Source organism: Pipistrellus hanaki, assembly GCF_964339955.1.
Source record: "Pipistrellus hanaki genome assembly, chromosome: 8".
NCBI classification, from domain to species: Eukaryota; Metazoa; Chordata; class Mammalia; order Chiroptera; family Vespertilionidae; genus Pipistrellus; species Pipistrellus hanaki.
In genome coordinates this window covers 53945603-53970063 of record NC_140510.1, presented here as the reverse complement: position 1 = coordinate 53970063, position 24461 = coordinate 53945603, and the positions used below count along the sequence as shown (strand labels likewise).

Genomic DNA, 24461 nt, shown 5'->3' with positions numbered 1-24461 from the left:
CAGGGTATCCAGTCACGTTCCCACTGTTCCTTCTAATATTGAAGGAAAGTTCGCCCGTTAGAACCTTGTACTGAGACTCTGGCCCTTCCCTGGAGCAGTCTCCATAGCTCCATTCAGTCCTCCAGGTGTGGGTCTCTGAGTGGATGCAGTCATCATTTAGATCACATGTGTCAAACACAAGGCCCGCGGGCCAAATCCAACCCGCCAGGCCTTGCAATGTGGCCCGCACCGCGCTGTCATCACTACACTCTGCTGTCAGTTTATAACATTGTCAGTTTATGACTGTTCAGTAAACCATTCGGCCCGCGATTTAGGCTGGATTTTAGATTTTGGCCCCTTCTCTGATTGAGTTCGACACCCCTAATTTAGATTAATGAGGTAAGAACACACTAGAAAATACCAGAGGTGCCACATGGAGTAACAGTAGAGCCTTATGGCATTTTTTTATTATTTGTGTTTGGATAGTAACATAAATGACTACTGAGTTTTATTTGTAGTTAAGTATATGTGCCCTAGGGTCTGTGGTGTCATAGGTCTGACAACTGTATACGCAGGCCTTCGAGTGTTGGAAACTGTGGGTGGGTTCCCCAATCCTGCCCATCATTGGCTCTGATCCCCTATCAGGAGTTCTTGTCACTGGGCCTTACACAGCTGTGCACCTCTGGTCCAGTACAGTGACTCCAAGGGCACATGGTGGCAGTTGGCACTTGTTTCTGGAACCTGACTAGCAGCTCTTTCCTCTGTAGGCCTTTTAGCCTGTGATCACCTGCAGTGGCTGGTTTGTTCAGGCTCCCTGCTCAGGCTTGCTTTCTTTTTCTTTAGCTAGCCATCAAATTTCAGTGTTCTGGAAAAAAAAAAAAAAATTTCTAGTGTTTTGTCAGAAGAAAAAAAAAATTTTGAATTTAGAATGTTAATTGTGTTATATCACACATCAGATGTGATAGGAACAATAAAATTCAAGATAGAGACTTTAGCCGCCACGCCCCTTTGAGTAGGTAATTCCAGGCCCCAATCTGCTCACTCTGGTCGTCCCTACACCACACAGATTCTAATCGCATGTCCATCCAAATCCAGCTGTTGTCACTTTTCACCAACCAGGTCGCACGGAAGTTGGAAAAGCAGAGGAAGTTGGAAAAGCAGAAAGTAGAGACTTCTAGATTGAATTTACTTCTGTTCCCGCAAACCACACAGAATGAGAGTGAAGGAATTTTTTTTCTTTTTAAATTTAAATCAGTGAAAACAAGGGAACCCAGAAGATGAGGTGTAACAGTAAAATTTTGGAAGTTGGGAAATGATCAGAAGGGTGGAAAAGACTGGAATTCGATGGCCTGCAGAGGGAAAGCTGTGAGCAGACCACTCTGTCCAGGAGTGGACAAGGGCACCCCTTGACAGCCAGGAGGAGCCTGGGGCTGGAAACGGAAACTTAGTTTCATCCGTTCATCGTCTGTGAGAAGCCTCATATCCAAGCCAGAGCAGCCTGTTCCTCTCCAGGCAGCTCAGAGGTAGAGATACCAAGTGTCATAAGGTGGGGAGCCTGTGCTCTAAGTGCATCAGGCTGTAGGCCTTCCATCTCAGCCCTTTTGCAGTGTGGCCTGCTGCAGGACACTCTGCTCTCTAGAAAGTCTGACCAGCCTTGCAGGAACCTCACAGATGTTGACCTTGGGATACTCCACAAATGTGGCCTGCACCCACATTTTAGAGTTTCCTCTTATAAAAACTTTTTTTTTTTGGTAACACTTTCAAACTGGCTGAAAAGCTGTAAGAATTAGAATTGCTCAGATTCCATGTACCCTTTACCCATATCCAGCCGTTACAGGCATGTTCCTCCCGCCTTACACACAAACGTGCACACGTTCCCATATGCACAGACAATTATTTCTGAAGCATTTGATATTTATCATGGATCTTTACCCTAAGAAATGTAGTGTGTATTTTCTAATAGAATTTTCCCTTACATAATCAAAATGCAATTACCATGGAAGCCTCAAACACATCTTAATACACCATTTATTTCCAAGGCTTGTCAACTGGCCAAGAGTGTGCTCAGAGCTTCATTTCCTCCGGAACAGGATCTGGCCTAAGACCATACAGAGCATGTAGTTGTAGTCCCCTTGATTTTTATTTATTTTATATAGGAAAATGTATATTTATATCCCTAAATGGCAATACAGAATTTATAGCAAAACCATGTGTGGAAATACTATCAATTATATTCCAGACACAATCAGTGGAACAACAGTATCACATAAACATGTGATATTGCCTGGCCAGCATGGCTTAGTGGTTGAATTTCAACCTATGAACCAGGAGGTCACTGTTAAATTCCCGATCAGGGCACATGTCTGGGTTTTGGGCTCGATCCCCAGTGTGGGGTATACAGGAGGCAGCAGATCAAGTATTCGCTCTCATCATTGCTGCTTCTATCTCTCCGTCTCTCTTCCTCTCAGAAATAAATAAAAATATATTTTGTAAAAAGTTATATGTATATACTCACACACACACACACACACACACACACACACACACACACACAGTATTTCCTAGCCATTGTGGCTCAGTGGATTGATCATCAACCCATGCACCAAGAGGTCACCAGTTGATTCCAGTCAGAGTACATGCCCGAATTGCAGACTCCATCCCTAGTTTGGGCTGTGCAGGAGGCAACCAATCGGTGTTCCTCTCAACATCATTTCTACCTCTCTCTCCCTCTCCTTTTTTCTCTTTCTAAAAATCAATAAAACCATATTTTTTATTTTTTTTAATATATTTTATTGATTTTTAACAGAGAGGAAGGGAGATAGAGGGATAGAGAGCTAGAAACATCGATGAGAGAGAAACATCTATCAGCTGCCTCCTGCACACCCCCTACTAGGGATATGCCCGCAACCCAGGTACATGCCCTTGACTGGAATCGAACCTGGGACCCTTGAGTCCACAGGCCAATGCTCTATCCATTGAGCCAAACCGGTTTCAGCAAAACATTATTTTTTTAAATGTGGTATGTCAAAAAATAAAAGTTCCATATTAAAAGTGACTATAGGTACCCAAACAAATTATTAAAAAATGAAATAGTAAAATGCACATATGTAACTATTATGTTAAGATGTAAAATGCTTAAGTCACTGCTTTTTAAATCTAGTCATTAAACTACTGCTATGGCTGGTGACAAAGTCGTATACTGTTATGCAACCTCTATATTGACATGTCACATGTTTTTTGTTTGTGTGTGTGTGTGTGTGTGTGTGTGTTTAAAAATATGTTTTTATTGATTTTTAGAGAGAGGGAAAAGGAGAGGGAGAAAGAGAGGTAGAAATGTTGAGAGAGAAACATGGATCAGCTGCCTCCTGCAAGCCCCCTACTAGGGATTGAGCCTGAAATCTAGGCATGTGTCCTGACTAGAAGCAAACCACCATCCATCAATGAATAGGATGATGCCCAATCAATTGAGCCACACCGACCAGGGCAGTCCCATTTTATTTTTAAAAGACTGTTCCTCATATTTGGTTTGTTAGCTGTTTTTCTGTGATCAAATTCAGATGACATTTTCCCAGCTCAAAACACTATTCATGTTATATCTTTCTCAGGGGCCACACCTGAGACACCGGCTAGCCTTGCCGATGTGTGAACCCTGCTCCCAGTGCTTTCTGGCTTTCCATTGTGTATTTACTAGTTTTTCTCTAATAAGCAATCCGCCATGAGACATTTGGAACCATCGGGGTGTCCTGTCCCTTGTCGATTTCCCCAGACTAGCATACAGGGTGATGACAAACATATTCACACACTCACAACTCCAGCCCTCCTCAGTCTCCCTTCCAAACATAGATAAATAATCCATGTGGCCTCTCTCTTGAAGAACTGGAACCAAATTGTTGGGACAAAGAAACTCAGAAAAAACAAGCAGTGCCAGTGATGGAAGAAAAAAAAACCTGCACTGTCCTTATAGGACATGATTGCACATCACCTGTCAGATCAGCAAAACAGAAGGCTTCACATTGTGTCACCTCATGAGGACCCGGGTCACTCCTTTATCACACGTGTAAAACTCCCATCTTGTAATTTTTTGTTCTGGCCTTGTTTGCATTAGTGAAGTATTGGAATGTGGGCAACTGTACAAAGATGTGGAAGCTCTCTGTCCTGACAGAGGAGACAGACTTCGAGATGGATCATTACATGGAGAAAAGACTCAAAACTGCAGGTTGCTTGTGGGGGAAAAGGCAATTATCCACACACTCTATTTATTCCACACAGAATAAGCAGGTGGCACTGATCGCCTCTAGCGAGTGAGGTGTGGCAGGTGGCAGGCTTTGGAAAGGGATGAGAGGCTGACTTCATGGACTCATTTTCAGTGCCTTTGGGATTTGAACCTTGGTAATGTACTTACTGTATTACATTTTCCAGAAAGCCTCACAGAAGTCAGAGAAACCTTGTATCTGAAACAGAAGTGGAATGCAGGCACGGAGAGGAGGGCGGCCTGCAGAGTTCCACATGTGAGAGTAGAAGTGACAGCATTAGCAGAGCCAGACAGTTGGAAAAACAAAGTTGAGGGAGTCTCCACACAGCAGAATAAAAGCTAAAGGATGACAGATAGGAGAGGTGAAGGAGATTCCAGCAGGAACCCAGGTCCAGCACCCAGGAATCCTAGAGGCCGAGGAAGTCATGGCTACCAGAGAAAACATGCAGAACCTGAGGCAGGAACTTCCAGACGAAAAGTGCTTTTGCAGCTTTTTCATTTCAGGAGGAGGGGACTGGGAAGGCAAGCGAGCAGCTGGAACACTTCTCTGCTGCTGCTGCTGCTGCTGCTGCTGCTGCTGCTGCTTTGTGTTTGGGCTGTTTTGTTGGCTGTGATGGCTTTTTTTTTTTAAGAACATTTTCGAAAATCCTCCAATATTTTACCTGGAGTAGAAATTAGGGTAATTTAGTATTTGGGCCATAGTTGGGGGGCTAGGAAGCTTCCTGTCTCATTTGGATCCAGACATGTATGTCTTGGCCTTGAGGATATCTCATAAATCAGGAATCTTTTTCATTGTGATATAATTCACATGCCATAAAATTCACCACTTTAAAGTGTACAATCAGTTCTTTTAGTGTAAACAGTTGCACATCCCCACTACCTAATTTCAGAGCATTTATCATCCACACAAGTCATTGGCAGCAGCCCCTGACCACTCTAATCTGCTTTCTGTCTGCATTTCCTTCTGGACATTTCACAGAAATGGGATCATTCGGTGCTTGGCCTTGCCTCACCGCTCCCCTTGTTCTCACAGTCGGTCCACATTGTGCCATTTATTAGGGCCGCCTCCCTTTTATGGCGGAGATTTTTTTTAGTCTCTCTAAAGGGAGAACATTCTTTATCTTGCTGTCCCCCATCTCAAGTTTACAGTAAAGAGTAAATGGTCAAGATGATCAAGAGTAGAAAATGCCATAAAAGTATTAATACATTTAGATTTTTTTTATTTTGAAACAATTTCAAACTTACAGCAAAGTTACAAATGCAATACAAGACCTCCTTCATCCGACCCGACCCTCACCTATCCAGATTTCAACAATTGCCCCAATCTTGTTCATTGCAAAAGATCCCATCTACGGTCCACATTGTTCAGTCATTAGGTCTAGCATCTTCAGTGACTAACTTCCTTCCTCTTGACCTTGAGGTTTTAGAAGATTATAAGCTGGTCATTATAGGCTGTAGAATGACCATAATATGAGCTCGTCCAGTACTTGCTAGTGATAAACTCGAGACTCATCTTCTTGGGCAGGAAATCACAGACATGAGGATATACCTGGTACAGTCTGTGAGATAGCCCACCTCTCCCATTGCTGGTGGTGTCAACATCGACCGCTTGGTCAGATGGTGTCCCCAGGCTTCTCTACTGAAAGTTACTATTCATCTTTTGTGATTAATAAGTATTTTATGGAGATACTTTTGAGGCCTCATCCCACTACCTCCTAGTTGGATTACTATGATGGATGCTGAATGACAACTCTGGAAATTCCCTTTTTTGTCGCTCCTAGAAGGGTTTTCTCCACATTCGTTTAGTTTCTTTATGTTACTATGGATTTGGGATTTGTATTATAATTGCATTAAGTTCAAATTGTAATGACATGGGTTATAATCTAATATTTTACTATGTTTTTATCATTATTGTGGTTTTTAAAATGTCCCACATTTAGCCCTTCGAGCTGGTTCCTGTGTCCTTGTGGCATGTCCCCATTATTTCTAAGCACTTATTCACTTTCTTACGCAACAAACTATTCTAGGTTCATTTTCTACTTTGCCTGCTTCACCCTGGAAGACGTTAAAACCCTGCTCTTCTTAGTAGAGGGTAACTAGAAACCCAGGTCCATGCACTGGTGAGCTCAGTGTCAAGAGCTCATGTCATTAGTTTCAGTTCAGCACCCAGGACCCACTCTGATCTCCCTTTCCTTCTGAGAAATGTGGCTCTGAAAAAGCAGCCCTGTGCAACACCCACTGTTATCCCTTCCCCTTTCCTGACCGTCAAGCCTTCTTGCAGGGGTGAGCTTTGAAAATGCTTAATATTGTCCAGCCAGCGTGGCTCAGTGGTTGAGCATTGACCTATGAACTGGGAGGTCATGGTTCAATTCCCAGTCAGGGCACATGCCCAGGTTGTGGGCTCAATCCGCAGTAGGGGGTGTGCAGGAGGCAGCCAGTCAATGACTCTCTCGCATCACTCAGGTTTCTATCAGTCTCCCTCTCCCTTCCTCTCTGAAATCAATAAAAATATATTTTTAAAATGCTTAATATTAACAATAATAAAAAAAGAACTTGTTATAATAAAGATTCATCCAAGAAATCAATTTATTTTTCTAAAACAGTTCAATTAGTAGGTAATTTCGATATTTTAATTCAGAGTCATTCCCAATGTGATTGTTAAAGACCATGTGCGTTGCTGTGCTGTCTGGCAAGGATGTCATTTACACATTCTCTAGTTCCTGAGTCCGTGTCCATATTGCTAAGTGTCCGCTCTTGGGTTTCAGTGCACCACCAAAATCAACACCTTCAACTGGTCCCGGGTCCGGAAACTCAGCTTCAAGAGGAAAAGGTTCCTTATCAAACTCCACCCAGAAGTTCATGTAAGGATTTTATTTTGAGTTGTTAAATTGTCAGAGAATGTATTACGCTAGAATAGCAAGTTATTAGTTGCTCCATAAATCATTTCAGCATAATGCACACTGGGATTTAAGGACAGCATTCGGGTTGGGGTCTGGCCGGGCTCTCCTTGGTCTGCCCAGCAGTTCTCTGGTGAAAGTGGGACATGGGGTGGGGGAGGGAGGAGCAGGTTCCCCACTTTCTCATGTATCTGTGGCTCATAAATTGACCCTTTTAATAGCTCTAAATGAAGGAACTTGGTTTTTCAGAAAATAAATATTCCTTCCTATTGAGATTATTAATCAGTAAAGTAATTGTCTATGAATTTATAGAAAGGAGTAAAAATGGAAAAAGTGTATATACAGCTGATAGTTGGCAAAAATCCAGTACTTCAAACTATTCACATATGTTCAAATTGTTACATTTACAATGTACAAAGGAAGTTAGAGGATGAAAGATTAGCTGAGCCACCTGCTGGATGGAAACTTAAGGGGCGGGAGGGTTTACACAGCTTTGGTGGTGGGGATTCAGAGCCTGGGCTAGTCCAGAGGAGGGGCTGCCCTGAGAATTCACAGGCACTTCATTATCAAGGGCTTTTGTCAAGGTCAAGCCACAGGCTGTCTGTGAGAAGGTGCCTAATTGTTTATTATTCAGAACTCTCTTCCTTGGTTGAAAGGAAATACAAGGAATGCCAAAAACAGACAAAACACAAGCAAAAGACTGCTTGATTTCTCTGTAGGTTAAAAAAATGTTTCCAACAGTTACTCTGAAAAGACAGGGAAAGAAGAGAATTATGGCTCAAGATAGCACAGCAGCTATTAACTAGAATAGCTTAATATTCAAAGTTCAGAACCTTATCTATTGCTGCACTTGGTAAAGTTGCCTTTTTCCGTCCCCAAGCACTTTGATTCCTAATAGCAAGCATGTCAAACTCAGGCTAACACAGGCCAAATAAACAAGGTTTAAGTTTATGTAAGCTGCAAAAAAAACAAAAGCTTCCATTTTCATAGAAATGTAAGTTTATTTTAATAGAGACATGCTGAATACCAAGGGCTGAAATAAATGAGTAATCGTTAACATAAAATAATAGGACATTTTAATAAAATTTAATATTTTTTCTTGAACATTAACTTACCAGATACTGAATAACTGCACAAATTAATAAGCGTAATGCTAATAAATCTATTTTTCGTGTTCTCCGAAAGTGAAATATTTCCTGTTGCACACACCAAACAAGCTAGTCCAAGACTAATGACATGGCAATTTGCTGCTAAAATACTCGCTGCTAGTATTAGTGGAGAGAAATGGTGTGCCTGCATGTAAGGGAAATGAATGCAACACAATTATAGTAGTCATTAGTAAACGTTGTAGTTTGTTAATAATTATGTATAACAGGATATTGTGAAAATAAAGTTACATAATTTTTATTAAAACGTTTCTTGCATACCATTATATTGGCTGGGCTGCAGAAATATTCGTCACGGACTGCACACGGCCCTCGAGTTTGACATACTTGCCTAAGAGTAGTAACTCTAGGAATCAAAGTATGAGAGTCTTTCTGGAATGTAGTTTAATAATATATATCAGAAGGTTAAAACTGCATTCTCTGAGAGCTCAGTATAACATTTCCAGGAATAACTGTGAAAGGTAATGCAATAATTTCTTCATGGTGATGTTTGGGAGCCTGGACATCACCCCCCAGGGCCCCACTGAAAATGGTTCGGTAATAACAGACAAGCATGTCTACCGTCACAGGAGGTGCCTCACCCCTCTGGGAAATCTGACAAGGACACACTCTAGGATGTCCACAGTGGGGTGACTATGGGGGCTACATGTTCTGATAGTTAAACAGAGTGTGTGTGTGTGTGTATGTTGTGTTTTTCTTCTCTTAAATGTAGAGGGAACCAGAAATCTTTATGTACAATTTTCAGAAAAACATTTTCCTAATTTTTAACTTTGAAATAGCCTGTTATCTGAACTGCTCCCTGGTTGAATTAGTTACTTGAACCTTTGTATTTATTTCTAGGGACCTTACCAGGACACACTGGAGTTCTTGTTGGGTAGCAGAGATGAATGTAAAAACTTCTGGAAGATCTGTGTGGAGTATCACACCTTCTTTAGACTCTTTGATCAACCGAAGCCAAAGGCTAAGGCCGTCCTCTTCAGCAGGGGCTCCTCCTTCAGATACAGGTGGGGGCGGCGCATGGCCTGGCAGAACTGGGCTGCTTTGTAGAACTGAGAACAGAATATCCCTGGTTCAGGAAAATGTCGTAAGACGTTTCAGAGAATTACATACAGAAGGTAGCTACTGTCACACTGGAGAAAGCACCCTCCTATATAATAAAAGGCTAATATGCAAATCGACCAAATGGCAGAAGGACCAATCACTATGACACACACTGACCACCAGGGAGCAGATGCCCAATGCAGGCTCGCTGCTCCTTAGCGCTGTCTCTGGGCTCACAGCTGGTGAGCACAGCAGCAGTGGCAGGAGCCTCTCTCACCTCCGATGCAGGCGGACATCCCTCGAGGTCCCAGACTGAGAGGGCGCAGGCCAGGCTGAGGGACTACCCCTACCCCACTCCACCCCCTAGTGTATGAATGTCATGCACTGGGCCTCTAATATCAAATAAGATAGTGGAAAAGTAGATGTAATAAAAACTTTGTTTAGAAAATTGGTTATGCTTATTACACAGCACAACTTAATTTTTTTTTTAAGTTTTTTTTTTTTAAATATATTTTATTGATTTTTTACAAAGAGGAAGGGAGAGATATAGAGAGCTAGAAACGTCGATGAGAGAGAAGCATCGACCAGCTGCCTCTTGCACACCCCCTACTGGGGATGTGCCCGCAACTCGGGTACATGCCCTTGACCAGAATCGAACCTGGGACCTTTCAGTCCGCAGACCGACGCTCTACCACTGAGCCAAACCGGTTTTGGCAACACAGCACAACTTTAAAATGTGTATACAGGGTTATGAGGAAGGATGGGCAAGTCTTGCCTTTGTGAAAAATTAATGCTGCAAATTACCACTGATTCTTTTCTTAAATGTCTGAACCTTTGTTCACAGTGGAAGAACTCAGAAACAACTAGTAGATTATGTCAAAGATGGTGTGATGACAAGAACTTCATATGAAAGGTAAGCTCCGTGGTCTTGAGGATATAAAGTGTATGCTTTTAAAATTAATATTTTAAGTATTTAACCTTTATTTGAATAAAAGTCATTTCAGATACATAAGCATGGATTTTGAAACTTGAGTTGTTTATTTGTAATATCTATATACAGTTATTGTATCAGATACGGATATTACTTTTAGTTTCTAGTCTGCATAGCTTAGCTTACGTATGTTTTTACATAGTATAATAAACTTTTGATCTGAACATTCACCTTGTTCCTTCAGTGTGGGAGGACAGTTTTGCCTCTCTGAGACATCTATTTTTTATTTCCTGTTCTTGTTTTCTGTTCTCCTGCCCATTTCTAGTTAGATGCCTTTTGGCATATAATCAGAGTCTTAGCCACATTTCTGTGTGAGCTCTTCCTTGTGGGCAAAGCAGGAATCCAGAGGGTGGCTCACAGCTTCTTCTCTGTTTGCAGAAGACACAGCAGGACGCGGATGTCGGGCCGCGCTCTGAGTACAGAATTGCCAAAGCAGGTGAGTCCTTTTGGTTAAAATGGATACCATGCCAATCCCCTGCACGCTTTTGGGAAATAATCTGGCAATGTTGTAACAAGAGTCTCAAAACTAGTTGTATCGTTTACACAGCAATTCCAGTCCTGGGACTCTGTCTGCAGAGGGGAGTCCTAAGTGAAGAGAAGGCTTCATTCGTGGAGACAGGTGTCAGTGTTCCTTGTGTCCCTTTGATGCACTACTCAGGAACCATTACAAATCTTCTTCTAGAAGAATAGTGTGACCAAGGACACATTCAAAACATGTCACTAAGTAAAACTAGCAGGTCACAAAGAAGCCCATGTCACATGACCCTCGTGTCAATTAGACGCATGGAGACAAAAGGCTGGGGAGCAAACCTCACCATGTAATCTATGTGTCATCTCCCAGGTGACAGGATTCCGAGGCCAACTTTTTCAGTTCTCTCAGCAGTCTTTATTTTCAGGGATAGGTGTTGTACACAGATGATCCTGGTCCTTTTGGACGCCTGTGGGCATGACAAGTCTTTGGTAAAAAACTCTGACCCACTGCCCTTTGTGGAAGTTGTGATAGAAATGTGTGGACTTATTAATTTGGGCCCAGTTTGTTTTGCAACTTTCTAATGGTGATTTATAAAATTATGTTCCTATTTTTCTTTTCTTAATTTTGATCCCCAGAGCATCTCCTTCACTGAGGGCATGAGGACTTCTGCATCCCCATCAACACATGCCTCCTTCTATTCAGTCCCTACCTCCCCAGTTGCCCTTCCTGGCCAGCCCAATATCAAGGACAGCATCATCTCCCTGACGGAGCCCCAGGCTCCCCACACCAAGAGGCCGGCTGCAGAGAGGGGCTGCGAAGCCATGGAAGGACCCGACATGAGACAGGCCCAGCCCCCAGGGCCCGCTGCGCTCCAGCCTTGCCAAGGTGTTGGGGTTTGTCGTGTTGTGAGGAGTTGCAGCCCCAGCAGTCCTAGGGGGCAGAGTCACAGTGCCTTAGCCCTGGGTGCAGGGGGTGGCAGCAGGGAGTGCAGAGCTGCTGGTAAAAATGACAACAGCAAGGGAGACTTGACCATGGGTTCATTCCCCTCCTTGGGGGAGCACCCATGTGGTCGGCAGGGCATTGGGGGGAGCCCTGTTTTCACATTGACGAACACCCAGCTGCAGGTGTCTGAGGAGTTCATAGATGATGACCCAGCAGACATCTCTTTCTTTGCTGGAGGCTCTGAGGCATTTTCTTGCCCCTATGGAAGTTTGGCCCTTCAAACCCCTTTGTGTGGTCACCCAGGCTCTTCCCAGTTCAGCCTAGACGGGTACTGCACTGAGGCAGCACCCATGAGCGTAGAGCATGGCTTTGAGTTTGGGGGAGAGAGTGGTTTTGGCAGCGTGCACCCCTCAGACACGTCGGAGCTGTTGGAGGTGAAGGCCCAGGCCAGCCTGATGCAGAGCCTGCTGAGCCCCTCCCAGAGCAGCTCCCTCAGCCACATCCCGCTGCTTGGCCTGTCCGTGCACACACCCAGCTCCACCAACCAGTCCGAGGCCAGCTCTATGGCCAACTTCCCCGCCTGCTCTGTGCGCTCTGAGGCCAGCTCGGCCTTTCAGTTCAACGACATCCTCGACCAGTTAGAGCAGCTCAGTTACCCGCCCACGACGGCTGAGGACTCCAGCAGCACAGACACAGACTCCTGGGGATCCGAGGCCGAGTCCCCCCTGGACGTGAGCCTTTTTTTTGGCAACTCTTTTGCACAGACGAGTGGAGAGAGAGTCATTTTCGATTTGCAGAATAATTTAAAGAATGTGAATCCAGGAGAGCAGGTAAATCAAAGCCCATGTTGACCACTCCAGCCTTCACAGGCTGCCCTGCACCTGCTCATGCAGTGAGCTCAGACTGTTGGCTTGTATCCATAGCTAGGGATTCTTTCTTCTCCCAATTCTCTGGTCCAGTATTCTGTTTTGAATGTCACAGAATTAAAACTTACACTTGGAGGGATGTTTAAAACTATGCAAGTTTAAAATAGATAAGTGTTTGCAGCTAGTCCCCCTGGGAGCTGGTGAATTAGTCTTGCAGCTGTATTTTTCTGGCAGTTTTTTGATTCAGCTGAAAGCTGATGCTGTCCACTTTCAATGTCACACCATCTGACTCATGTTGATCTTTAATAGAATGTGTGTAGTCTGCCTTTTGAGGCTGCTTTGTAAGATGGGTCATTGGGATGGAGGCTTTGCCTGGTTTGTCCAGCCACTGCACGAAGTCCTGAGTGAGCCAAATCCTGGTCTCGGTGCCAAAGGCATTGTCCCATTAATGACTTGAGACCCAGAAAGAGTGCTATGGTTAGATAGTTGGCTTGGAGAGGCATTGGTTTAAAATGCAATTGAACTCTTTCTTTCTGTTTAGCTTAATTGGGAGTATAACAGGTATTTGGTTACAGAAAAACACCGGTCGGCTTGAGAGTTGTAGTGTAAGCTCGCATCCAACAACTGTTTCCTTGGGACTAATAGAGTGGGTTATTCGCTAAAACAAATAAACATCCCAGGACCCCCTGAACATCGAGGGGCTCCCGCTTTCCTTAGGAGTGTTGTTTCTTGTTGGCCAGGGCTGTGTCATACACAGTCACTAGCCGTCTCTCATAGCCCCCTTCGTGGAAATGGGCTTGTCCCCGGCCGTGGGAAAGGCAGGTTGAGGTGGCTGTACAGGCCCCTACAGTGCCCATCTATACCGCTGTGGAAGGTGGGCAGATGCTCACGGCCCGCACTGTACGCATCCTCTGTGGATGTCAGGAGGAAACCCCTGCAGTGCAGTCAGGACCTCAGGTGACTGCACTCCAGCCCTGGGCACATAATGTTCAATTTGTCAGGTCCACAGATTAGGCTTTGGTTTTTGTTTATTCTTCCTGCTCTTACCTAGGAGAGCAGTACCATGTTTAAAGGTTTATTTGCTTCCAAGTCCTGTGGTGACATTAAGCCTACGGCCTCTACTCCTGTTTGAGACTGTAACTCTGCCTGGGTGGGTTTTCTGTGTGACAGCACGTGCTCTCAGGGACTCAGAGTTGCCCTGGGCCTCTTGTGAGGCTCACTCTTTCTCTTCTTATCAGTGCCGGTCCAATACTGGTGGGGTTTTAGCTCAGTGTATTGAGAAATTTCCTGGGTTTTGTAGCTGCCTTAAAACTACACTGCAGTCTAACTCATCCAGGTCTCTGGACTGGTGTCTCGGGTGTGCTGCTTCTGCCCATTCCCTTCAGCTCCAGACCCACCTCGGGACACAGGGTCGATTCCGAGGGGGCTGGCTGACCTCTGAGAAGAGACTGTGCAACTCTGATGAGAAAGGCGATGTCAGAATTGCTCATTGGAGTAACCTATTCAGGACATTTTTCCTCTTTGTGTCACTCAGAAAGCAAAGCTTGGACTTGTGTGGTGAAGACAATGAGCATATACATCTAGAATGCTTTTCTTGGGTCTCAGTCCTATGAGGGCTGCCCAGTCCTCCACCTGCTATTGCCCAATGATGCTTTCAACTAGCAAGGTGCCCTATTTTTTTTTTTTGATGGAGTTAAACTATTTATACAAGAAGTGGTTATACAAGGACTGAAAAAGGTGGGGAAAATGCCAAGGGGAAAGAAGAGCTGGCAGTCAGGCAGGGCCAGCGAGACCAAATATTCACCTTCAGGAAAGACTCCAGCTGTTTGCCTGACATGACCTTCACACACGCCAAGTCCTCCATCTGGCTGAAGGAGCCATGGAGCTCCCTCCAGACCACGATGAGCTGGGCCTTCTTTTGGCCACTGCATTGCAGGCAGTGCAGATCCCAGGCTGGCCTTCATTCCGCATTTCCAGTATTCTTTGGTTTCCATGGGCTAGTAGTTCCGGGCTGATCTGTAGCTCCCAGGGTCCTCAGCCTTTTCGTTCTGGCATCCAGGCACTACAGCTTTCTCTTGTGGCTTTTCTTCTTCAGGATATGGACGTTGGCATTGGGGGATGCTGCCTGCTCCTGAATCTGTTGTAGGAGAATCACCACAGATTTGAGGGGCTTAGCCACTGTGACCGTGCAGTGGGCAAGAGGGTCAGAGCATTGTGGGAGAGCAATTCTCTTCCTCTTTTGGGTCCACAGTTTCCTGGGCCCGCACCTTGGCTTCCAGTTTTGTTTTTTGTTTTCATCTTAATTAAGCTTTTCAATTGCCAAATCCTTCTCTTTTTTTAATTAATGTATTTTTATTGATTTCAGAGAGAAAAGGAGAGAGAGAAACATCAATGATGAGAGAGAATCATTGATCGGCTGCTTCTTGCATGCCCCTTACTGAGGATTGAATCCACAACCCAGGCATGTGCCCTTGACCATAATCAAACCTGGGACCCTTCAGTCTACAGGCCGACACTCTATCCACTGATCCAAACCGGCTAGGACTGCCAAATCCTTCTCCACTATCTCCATGATCGCCATTCACTCTCGCATTGGGGTGCTCAGCAGCAGGGTCCCCTGGCAGCCCAGCAGATGGCTCAAGCTCAGGAGGTGCTACACATGGCCAGTCCATGCTACTCATCTTCTGTAGGGGCTGAATTTCTGGGGAACAGAGGCTGAATATACCGGGGGCTCAAGATTCCCAATCTCTTCTTCCTCAGGCCTTGGGCTCTCTTTGCCTCTGAAGGGCCTACCAGTTCTTTCTGAAACAGTTAACAGGTGCCAAGACAGGAAGCTGTAGGCTCTCATTGGTAAAAGGTCGGTTGATCACCTCCTTGACCCTGGCAGCAGAGTTGAGTGCAGAGGCTATGTCTGGGTAGAAGCATCTCTCGGGGGCAGTGTTGGCAATGAGGATGCCATAAGAGACCAAGCTTGCTGTCCTGGTAAGGCACAAGAGGGAGGCTCTGGTTCAGCATATCCACCATCTTGCCCAGTACAAAGAAGGAGGAGTTGATGGTTCTGCTGTCCTTCAACCTCAGGCCCTTGTTGCCTCTGTACTGGTTGTCCTCTGAGCTAGTCAGTTCAATCAGGTGGTTTCCCCTCTCACTGGGGAAATGAGGCCAAGCATCCTCGCTGATTTACCTGAACCAGGAACACAACGTGACTATGGGAGGAGCGCTGGCAGGAAGTGCTGCTCAAAATCAGCAAAACTGGTGATGATCTTCAGCATGAGGCCGAAATAAGTATGTTTCCTCAACAATCTTCTCAGATCACCAGGTCTCCAGAGACAGGGTTTAAAAGATCTAACACCTTTTCCTGGTAGGCCTCTGGCACCCTCCTCCTGGGTGAGCTGTGGGTATTCCATGAGAGCCGGGGAATCACCCAGGTTGTTCTGGGCTGCCCAGCATTGTGTGCGCCTTCCTTACCACTGTGGCCCATGGCCAGCACACAGGCACTCTGCCCTTCCAGCATTTGCCTTAGATGGGCTGTACCAATCCAGCATAGGTTTCCTGCTGAGAATGCCTCTCTCTGTAGAAGGCATCAGACTGGTACTTGAGTCTCCTAGTGGTTCTTCCAGTTGGCAGTCTCTAGAGAATAGCAGGCCCTGTACACAGTGGCTATCATTTGCTCCAGATGTTCCATCTGCAAATGGCATCAGTCACACAGCCTTATCCGTGCTGGAAGCGGGTGCCCAATAGCTTCCACCTTGCTTAGCTGATAGCCACCAGCTCCTCTTACTAAGCCTAAAGTCACTAAGTGAGGTGCAGAGGCCAGAGGTGCCCCCTTATGTCACCTATCTGAGCCAAGGAGTTCAGCTAAGATGTTCCCTTCTTTGTAACTCAGTATTCAACATGTTGGAGTAAGCAGTAAAGGCATGGTCTATTTCTTAGTTTCACCCAAGATCCCATATCCTGTAGGTTCAACCATTTGTTAAGTAGTTCCCTATCCTTTCTAGAAGCTTAACCAGGGAAGATGATTGCATCTTTGAGCTCCTGGTAGAGCCCTTGTTTGGACATGTCAACCTGGGTTATAAGTTCGATCACTGGCTGGTGTGCATGTGGGAAGCAGCTGATCAATGTCTCTCTCCTTTTTTTTAGGGCACCCACACTAGTGCCTGAGTAGCAGGTCAGACATGGGTTTGAGCCAGCCCTACGGCAGGCCTGGTGGCCACTCCTGAGTGCAGCCAGGCTGTAGGTGGTGGGTCATGCTCTTGAGATTCTGAAGACACGTTGTGTAGACCAGTGTTTTTCAACCTTTTTTGGGCAAAGGCACACTTGTTTCATGAAAAAAATCACGAGGCACACCACCATTAGAAAATGTTAAAAAATTTAACTCTGTGCCTATATTGACTATATATAAAGTAATTCTCTTGAATAGGAATCAAATAAACACAAAGAAAGTATTTTATAATTACTTTATTATGAAATATTAAGTAAACAAAATAGTGAAAAATTATAAAATTCTTGTCTTGTCTGCACCTACGGCACACCAGGCAACATCTCACGGCACACTAGTTCAACCGCGGAACAGCGGTTGAAAAACGCTGGTGTAGACCTCTGCCCAGGCCTTCCCATAAAAGGATTTGGTTTGGTTTCTTCAATGAAACTTTATTTTCTAGAGATTATTTTTTAGCTCTTTGTTTATGAAGTTTTCCAAATTTACAGAAACAAGAACGGTAGTATAAGGAACGAATGAACCGTCCCCCACCACTCAGTGTTCCTAAAGCTTGACCACACACCCCTTTTCTCCTGTTTTGAGGCTGCAGTACTTGAAGTGGGTCCCTTGCAAGAGGGCAACTTCCCTCTGAATTTCTGCACATGTCTGAGACATAAGGATGCCGTCTCACGTATCCCACACAGTCATACAGACCAGAGAGCCCTCAGCATCATCTAACACTGCACACAGGCTTGGTTTGCACACTGGTCTAAAGCACTTGTTACTATTTGATTTGTTCGAGTGCTTGCCACATGTGGCTGGTACCTCTTAGCTCCCCTGTCAGTAGAAGACCCCTCTATTGTGCCAGAAGTGGTCATTCCTCATGCCCACAGCTGGCCTGCCCCTCTGGCCACTCACCTTGGGCTGGATCTGGAACTCATTAGCCGTTGCCCTCCCTCCCCTGGGGGGCCCACAGCACAGGAAAGATGCTCTGTGGACATTGCTGATGAAGGCGTCATTTTCAGGTCCAAGTTTAGATTTTTGGCAGAAATTATTAAATTTTACTTTCCAGCATGTTCATAATATTTTTGAGTTTACAGTTTTTCCTTTATAATGAAATGATTTACTTTAAAATCACTTTCTTTGGTTACTGCTCATAGCTCCTTTCATTTTTGAGGGTTTGTAAACATCCCTGCGCACACCCCCACCCCAACCCCACCCCCTGGACCCAGAGGAACTTCTTTGGAAAGGACCACATTTCCTGCTTACCTTGTAGCTTTCCACTCAAGGCAGGTTGTGTAATCAGTGACCTTGTTGTATTTGACCTTAGTGAGAGGTGATTTTAGCAAATACTCAAGACATCCAGAACAGCTCAGAGTGAGGGCCATGATTATGAGAAGCCCTTGTGTTATGAGGTAATACCACCTGGGAAGGGTGGATCCATCTACCTGGATGACATAATTGTCCAGTTTTCCCTTTTCATCTGTTGATATCCTTTACTCGACCTAGGGCCAGCTGACCGCAGACCTGTGCCGTCCCCACACTGCCAGGCCCCCAGCAGGCTGTGCCTGTCTGTTGTCCCTACGGAGTCCACCTCTAATGCACCCTGCTTTAGGTAGAATATTTATTTTTATAAGTTACCAAATCTATTTTTGTATTCAAGCTTTCAAATCCAGGTATTCTACCAATCTATGAATGTTGAAGTCTAACAGCAGCATAGCTCCATGTTGGGAAGAGTGGTGCATGGGACAGAATAATGTGCAGTGGGAGCACCTCTTTTTCCTCTCTAAGTACAGAATCAGCTTGGGGTTCCCTTTTCCACTGAACACACATTTACAAAATATAATGACAGGGAGGTGGGCAGTAAAAAGAGCACACCAAAGAAGTTTAATATGAAAGACTTTTAAGCCTGTTGATTATGTCACGCCCGTCATTGTCATCTTGCAAAGGCCTTTTGAATGGCTTTCTGTGCAGGAACACTCGGCTCCCAGCGCAGGCTCGCGGCTCCTGCTGCCCAGCGGGAGACTGGAAATGTCCCGTGCCATGGTGACAACCTTGTGCTGTACACACACAGCACGTGAACCGTTCCCCTATGTGTTACGTGTAGGTGACATGTGATGCCAAGTCCGATGTCTTAACGGTACGGTTATTCCCTCCTCATTCATGGAACCTAAATTGCTACTAGAACATTTACTTCATAGACGAAATGTTAGTGTTTCCTCAGGCACTTAAAATTGAGGACTTTAATGTCTGTTCCCAAAGCCATGGAGTCTTACTTTGCCGGGGTTTTGTTTGGCCCTTGTCCTGAAGGTACAAAGCTTGTCACACCTCGCTGTCACACCTCTGTTGGCCCCTCTCGTCACACAGTAGCTGTGCCTTACGTGTTCCCAGGTGCTGTTTTTTTTGCATGAAAGCATCTACATTCCTCTAGAAAATGGAGAGAAGGAACTGGCGTTTCATTATGCATTTGAACTTGTTCATTCTTTAAAGAAACATTATGTTGCCTGGTTTGTGGTACTTATAAAGCTTGTTTTCCATTGAAATTGCCATTTATAAATGTGCATATATGTACTAATTCAGAATTTTTTAATTGTTTATTCAATAAAATAAGGACATATTTACTATGAATTTTTAAATGGGCTTTTTAGCTTTCTTTCCCTCTATTTGGTTATAGTTTTGATTTACATAATTAAATATTATTTTCCATGTTAAATGAATCCCTGAAACGGCTCTTCACTTTATAGGCTTCTGGGCAGCAAACAGGCATTATCTGTTTCAGAGGTGGACAACATGCCCTGAAGGCCAGTGACGGCAAGGAGAGGGCTTGCTTTTCTCAGCCTTAGCCAACTTTCAGTGCTTTCTGTCGGCCAGCCCAGCTGCGTGGTCAGGTGCACAGGTGAATGGCAGTTGCCTGCTCTAAGCTTGAGGCTCTGGCTGAGGGCAGCACTGTTTGCAGCCTAGGTTTGAACCATGTGGTCCCTGGGCTGGTCCAGTGCACAGAACACATGCTGTTGGCTTCTTAATTCTGAAAAAAAGAACATGATTGCCTTTCCCACCCAGTTGGCTAGAACCCACCCTATAAAATCCCTGGCCCATGCTGTAGCCTCAGTTCAGATTCTGGACAGTCTTTACTCCAGCTCTGAACTTGTTTCCCACTCGGCTAACATACTTTCTGCTGCTTCCCCAGAGCTCTCCCTGCACTCCAGCCACACTTGGGTCATGGGATTGGTGATACCCCACCCCCTGCCTCCTGGGCAGCAGCATTTGCTCCCTCTGGGCTATTCTGTGCTGCACAGGAGTGGGGGGGGGGGGTCTCCTCAGCTTTTAAGGTGACCGGCACATGCCAGTGGCCTTCTAGAAAAGACCCTGTCTGCAGTCACTCCCCACTGAGAGAAGAGGGTGGTGGATCACCAAGCGAGAGTCAATTCCCTCCCATGTCAGGCCAGCCCTGCTCCCTGACCGAGGCCACCACTGCCCAGTGCCCCAGTTTGGGAATGAAGTGGTGATGGAAGCGAGTGGATCCTCAGAGAGACACCTCTGTGACAAATCCAGACTTTAAGACACTGCTCAAAAGCATTTCTCTATTGGCTCTGTAGGTTGCCTGTAAGGAGAGTAACACTGTATGGCCTTTATATTTGAAGTATGTTATTTCAGGTTACTTTTTTTTTCTAATGAAAGTCACCAACAGACATTTTCATTTATTGAATAGTTTGCTTTGGGGACCTTGCTATCATTGATCCAATAGTTTAGAGGATCTTAGTCACAGGCTTCTCAAAGTTTGAGACAAAAGGTGTTGTTTATTAGAACAAAGACAGAGCTCCCTGGGACACCCATATGTGTGCACACACAGTGGAAACCCCACACCCAGCAGGCACCAAGCCGGAAAAATGGCCCACAGTATCACAATGTTATCGGTTAATGCGCCTGTTTTTCTCAACAAGGAAAGAGTCTTGATTATTTAGAACAAACAAACAAAAACAAAAAAAAAAAACTAAAAAATGCTTCTTGGGAGCACTGCACATGTTGTCACCCTCTGAACTTCAGTCACCACGTGGGTCATGGGCCAGGCACCCACTCCAGCCTTCCTTGTGTAGGCTTCTCAGCCCCATGGAGAGGACAGACCATGTGTCAGATTCTCACCTGCTGTTTTGTAGATGAAGAAGAGCAGGAAGGTGACCTTTGCAGGGACAAAGTATAAAATGGACTGATAATTGGGCCATTTTTCTACTGCCCACTTGCTTTTTTTAAGCCAAATTTTGTGTAAAGTGACTCATGACATTCTAGTCCAAAAATGGAGCCAAAGATGGCTAACTCAGCAGCAACTCACATTCACCTGGATTCTTTGGACAAGTCAGCCTTCCCTACTCTCACGGGATTACTGAGTCATTGTTCAAGCTAAAGAAGGAATTTCTAGATTTTATGCCTCCTACTGTCACATTAACCTTCAAACTTAACCTTGAGTCTTCCAAACTGGAGCTGATTCTTTCTCCACTATTAGGCAAAAATGTTCAAGATTATTTATTATAGAGATTTGATGAAGAGGATTTAAAGGTATGAAATAAAAGTAATGTGAACTTTCCTCTAAACGTGATATTTGTCTTTCATCACCTGGTTAGATGAAGAAAATGAAGGTAACCACAACGTATAATACTGTGCTTTTTAAAGTGACATTTCAAAAATTATAAGTATTTCAAGATTTTTTGAAATAACAAGTGCCACAAAGCAAAGAAAACCAACTGCCAGACGTACTCACTGCCAAGTTTGAAATAGTTTTAAATTTAAGCACTTTTTGTAACTTGCAGCCTTGAGAACGGAGCCTGTCTGTGAACACAGTAGACAGTCTGATCCACTCCAGCAGAAACTCGAAGCTCGGTGAAACAACTGCCACTTGTGTCTGTCACTTTCAAGTAACCAGATTTTGAAAATTGAAGAATTTCCAAAAATTTTTTGTTTACCACTCCTTGGCACCACAGTGGTCTGGAAGCACGCTCTGTGTCTCAGTGGATGCTGTCGTAGGGACTCCTGTAACGCAGAGCAACATCCACTCTTCCTGCCTGTTGTTCCACAGAGGACCTTGGACACGGAGGTCAGTTTTTATAAAAATCTCAGGGTAATTTTTTACCATGTCAGTTAAGGCTAAACATATTCTGTGATACCTAAAGTTCTGAAGACATCGGCCTCTTATCCAGGCGCTCTAATGTGCATTGTGAACATGGGCAGGATATTCCGAGGCAAGGGAGCGCTCCTCTTACACCCCTCCCATCATCCCAGCAGGCTGGGGCCACCCCAGCATCCCTTCCAGAGAGATGCCTGCCGAGCCGCCGTCCACACTTGCTTCTTGGTGTGGAGTGTGTGTGAGCGACACACACAGCAGTAAGATTGGCCACAGAGGATAGGGCATGGGCACACGATGTACACTCAGACAACCGGGTGTAGATGAGTCATTTGCTTGAAAAGATAGCTTCCCACAGATTTGTTGACTTTATCTTGTAGGATCTCTGTTTACATATTGGAAGGAGGTATGACTTATAACATTATGCTGTAGCTGACAGATTTAATAAAAACAAGTATTTAATGGCAGTATGTGATACTTTTTAATCTGTTCACTAAATTGTAAGTTGACAATTTTTGTGAAATAAGAAGTATCTACAATGCTAACATCAAATGATGACTTTTAACCTCCCAAATGAGCAGTCCGTACTGAAAGGGTTCCCTCTCTTTCACATTTCTTCACCGAGGGGCTGTGTACTGGGCTGCATCTCTAATCTGACAGCTTTACTAGCCCACACGGGCCAGCAGAGCAGAGAGAGGGCTGGTCATCCCATCTCCTCGGCTTTCTCCTTCCGCCATTGAAAAATGAAGTCAAGTTTTGCAGCAACTTTTTGGTGAATTGCCAACTAGTAATTTGCTATGGGACTGCCCATCTCCGAGGGAGGAGCTGTGTGCGGTGCTGGTAGACGGGAGAGTAAACAATGACCTTGTACTTCTTTCACAGCCACTGAGCGTAAAACACTTGGCTCTCACACCCTGAGCAGTACAATTGTGAAGAATAAATAGATGAGTTATTAGTCACTTCTAGACTTTTTCTAAAATCTCAATGTGTGAAGGTATCTCATAATGCAATTTTGGGCTTATTAGGGACAAAAGGATTTTGGAGTGCAAATCCTAACTAGCTCATCTTTGGACATATGCCTCTTCTCCGTGTGAAAAGTAACTGCTGGGGCTAGCCGGGAGCCCTCCATTCGGGTTTGGGTCCTTCAGACCTTACAGAGTCTGGTCCTGGTGTGGGAGAAGGGGTTTAGGAATTTTATGTTATTTTAAGGTGGCTTAGCATATTTTAAATGTGTAATAAAAGCAAATTCTAATAAACTGGTTGTTAATTACATATCTTACTTTGTCCAGGTTTTCTAATGTGAGTGAGTGTTTCGTCGTGTTTTAACTGTCAGTTGTGAGAAATTCCAGAGGTAACTGCCGTCTTGGCTTTGGTAATTCATCTCTGGAAGCACCTCGGTGGCATCCAAGCTCCAGATTTGTCAATGTGAAAATAGGGCCCTCGCCAGCCTGGGACGCTGCCTGGGGATGGCTGACTAACTCTAGTTCCGTTGCTTATGACTGGACACGGAGCAGGAAACAGGTGTGTCAGGTGTTCACAAAACCTCTACACTTGCCTACACACTTCCATGCTTTGGGATAAATAAACCAAGCTTTGGTTTTATAAGCTGGTCACTATAGGTGACTGCATCTGAAGTCTTCAGTGTTGGAGGATCTTGCTTTAAGCCATTGTGTAGGGAGTGAGCAGCCACCACGGGCTCAAATTGAGTTATTTCTACCCCAGCATTTTGTAAGCGGAGTTAATCATAGTTAGAAATAATGGTAGTTTGAGTATAAAACTCTATACATTTGGAAACTTAAGGTAAATGTCTATCTTAAGCATCTTTTAAAACAGCAGTTACGTGTTTTTATTAAAACTCTGCTTTAATGGTATCTTTAAAATTCAGCATTTAATAGTGATTGTTTTTCCACAGGGGGGAGAATATTAGAAACAAAGCTTTAAGAATTCTTAAAAAATAATGGATAAGAGAATTTCTTTATTACAAAATGTAGGATAGAATATACCTCATCATTAGACATTTTAGAACTAGGCCAAATGTTGGTTTCTGTCTAGTCAAAAGCAAACATTGTTTAAAAAAGGGGGGAAATTTAACTATTAATTACTTTTGTGGTATAATTCTAGAAAATCAAGATAAAATCAATTAATTAGGAAACAATATAATGAGTTGTAATTTTATATGATCAGTTTTTTAAATGAATTTAGCCTTAAAATAGACATTTCTTCGGATATGTTAGCATCAGTTTGATTTGTCTCTAGCACATACACAGAAGGTGCTCCTCCCTGTCTGTCCTGCTTCACATGCTTGTGCTGCTGCTTTTCTCTCTGGAGCAAAGAGAAAGCCCTGGCACTGCACCGCTCCAGGGTCCCGCGTCTGTGGTTGGTGTCTGCGAAGTCAGATTGGTCAGCCATCGACCTTTTCTCACGTTCACTTTATGTCACGTTGAGAAATGCATGTGGTAGTGTCTTTACTTACAGTTTCCAGAAAGTGCCGAGCAGCAGTGTAAGGCTAGGGTTGCTAACGCCTGGTAAGAAATGTGGTGTCTGGCC

General features: G+C 44.5%; 1 protein-coding gene and 1 pseudogene across 7 annotated transcripts in view; one reads left to right on the top strand and one right to left on the bottom strand.

Moving 5' to 3' along the window:
- The window catches only part of FARP2 (FERM, ARH/RhoGEF and pleckstrin domain protein 2), a 94969-nt gene that overhangs the window by 49507 nt on the left and 21001 nt on the right, over window positions 1–24461 (top strand). For all 6 annotated transcript variants that reach the window (XR_014795767.1, XR_014795768.1, XM_084892582.1 and 3 more), the window contains exons 9-13: window positions 6997–7092; window positions 9135–9298; window positions 10180–10248; window positions 10705–10762; window positions 11434–11683. Coding sequence is in view for 4 of the 6 variants with exons in the window: in XM_084892582.1 (XP_084748708.1) it covers window positions 6997–7092; window positions 9135–9298; window positions 10180–10248; window positions 10705–10762; window positions 11434–11683 (637 nt within the window). In the remaining 2 variants the exon portion in view is untranslated. The remainder of the gene's footprint in view (window positions 1–6996; window positions 7093–9134; window positions 9299–10179; window positions 10249–10704; window positions 10763–11433; window positions 11684–24461) is intronic.
- On the bottom strand, window positions 12591–24285 carry LOC311626893 (kinesin-like protein KIF22; annotated as a pseudogene). The gene is made up of 2 exons: window positions 15015–24285; window positions 12591–14888 (listed from the first exon to the last, which is right to left on the bottom strand). The product of its transcript is annotated as a kinesin-like protein KIF22 (transcript).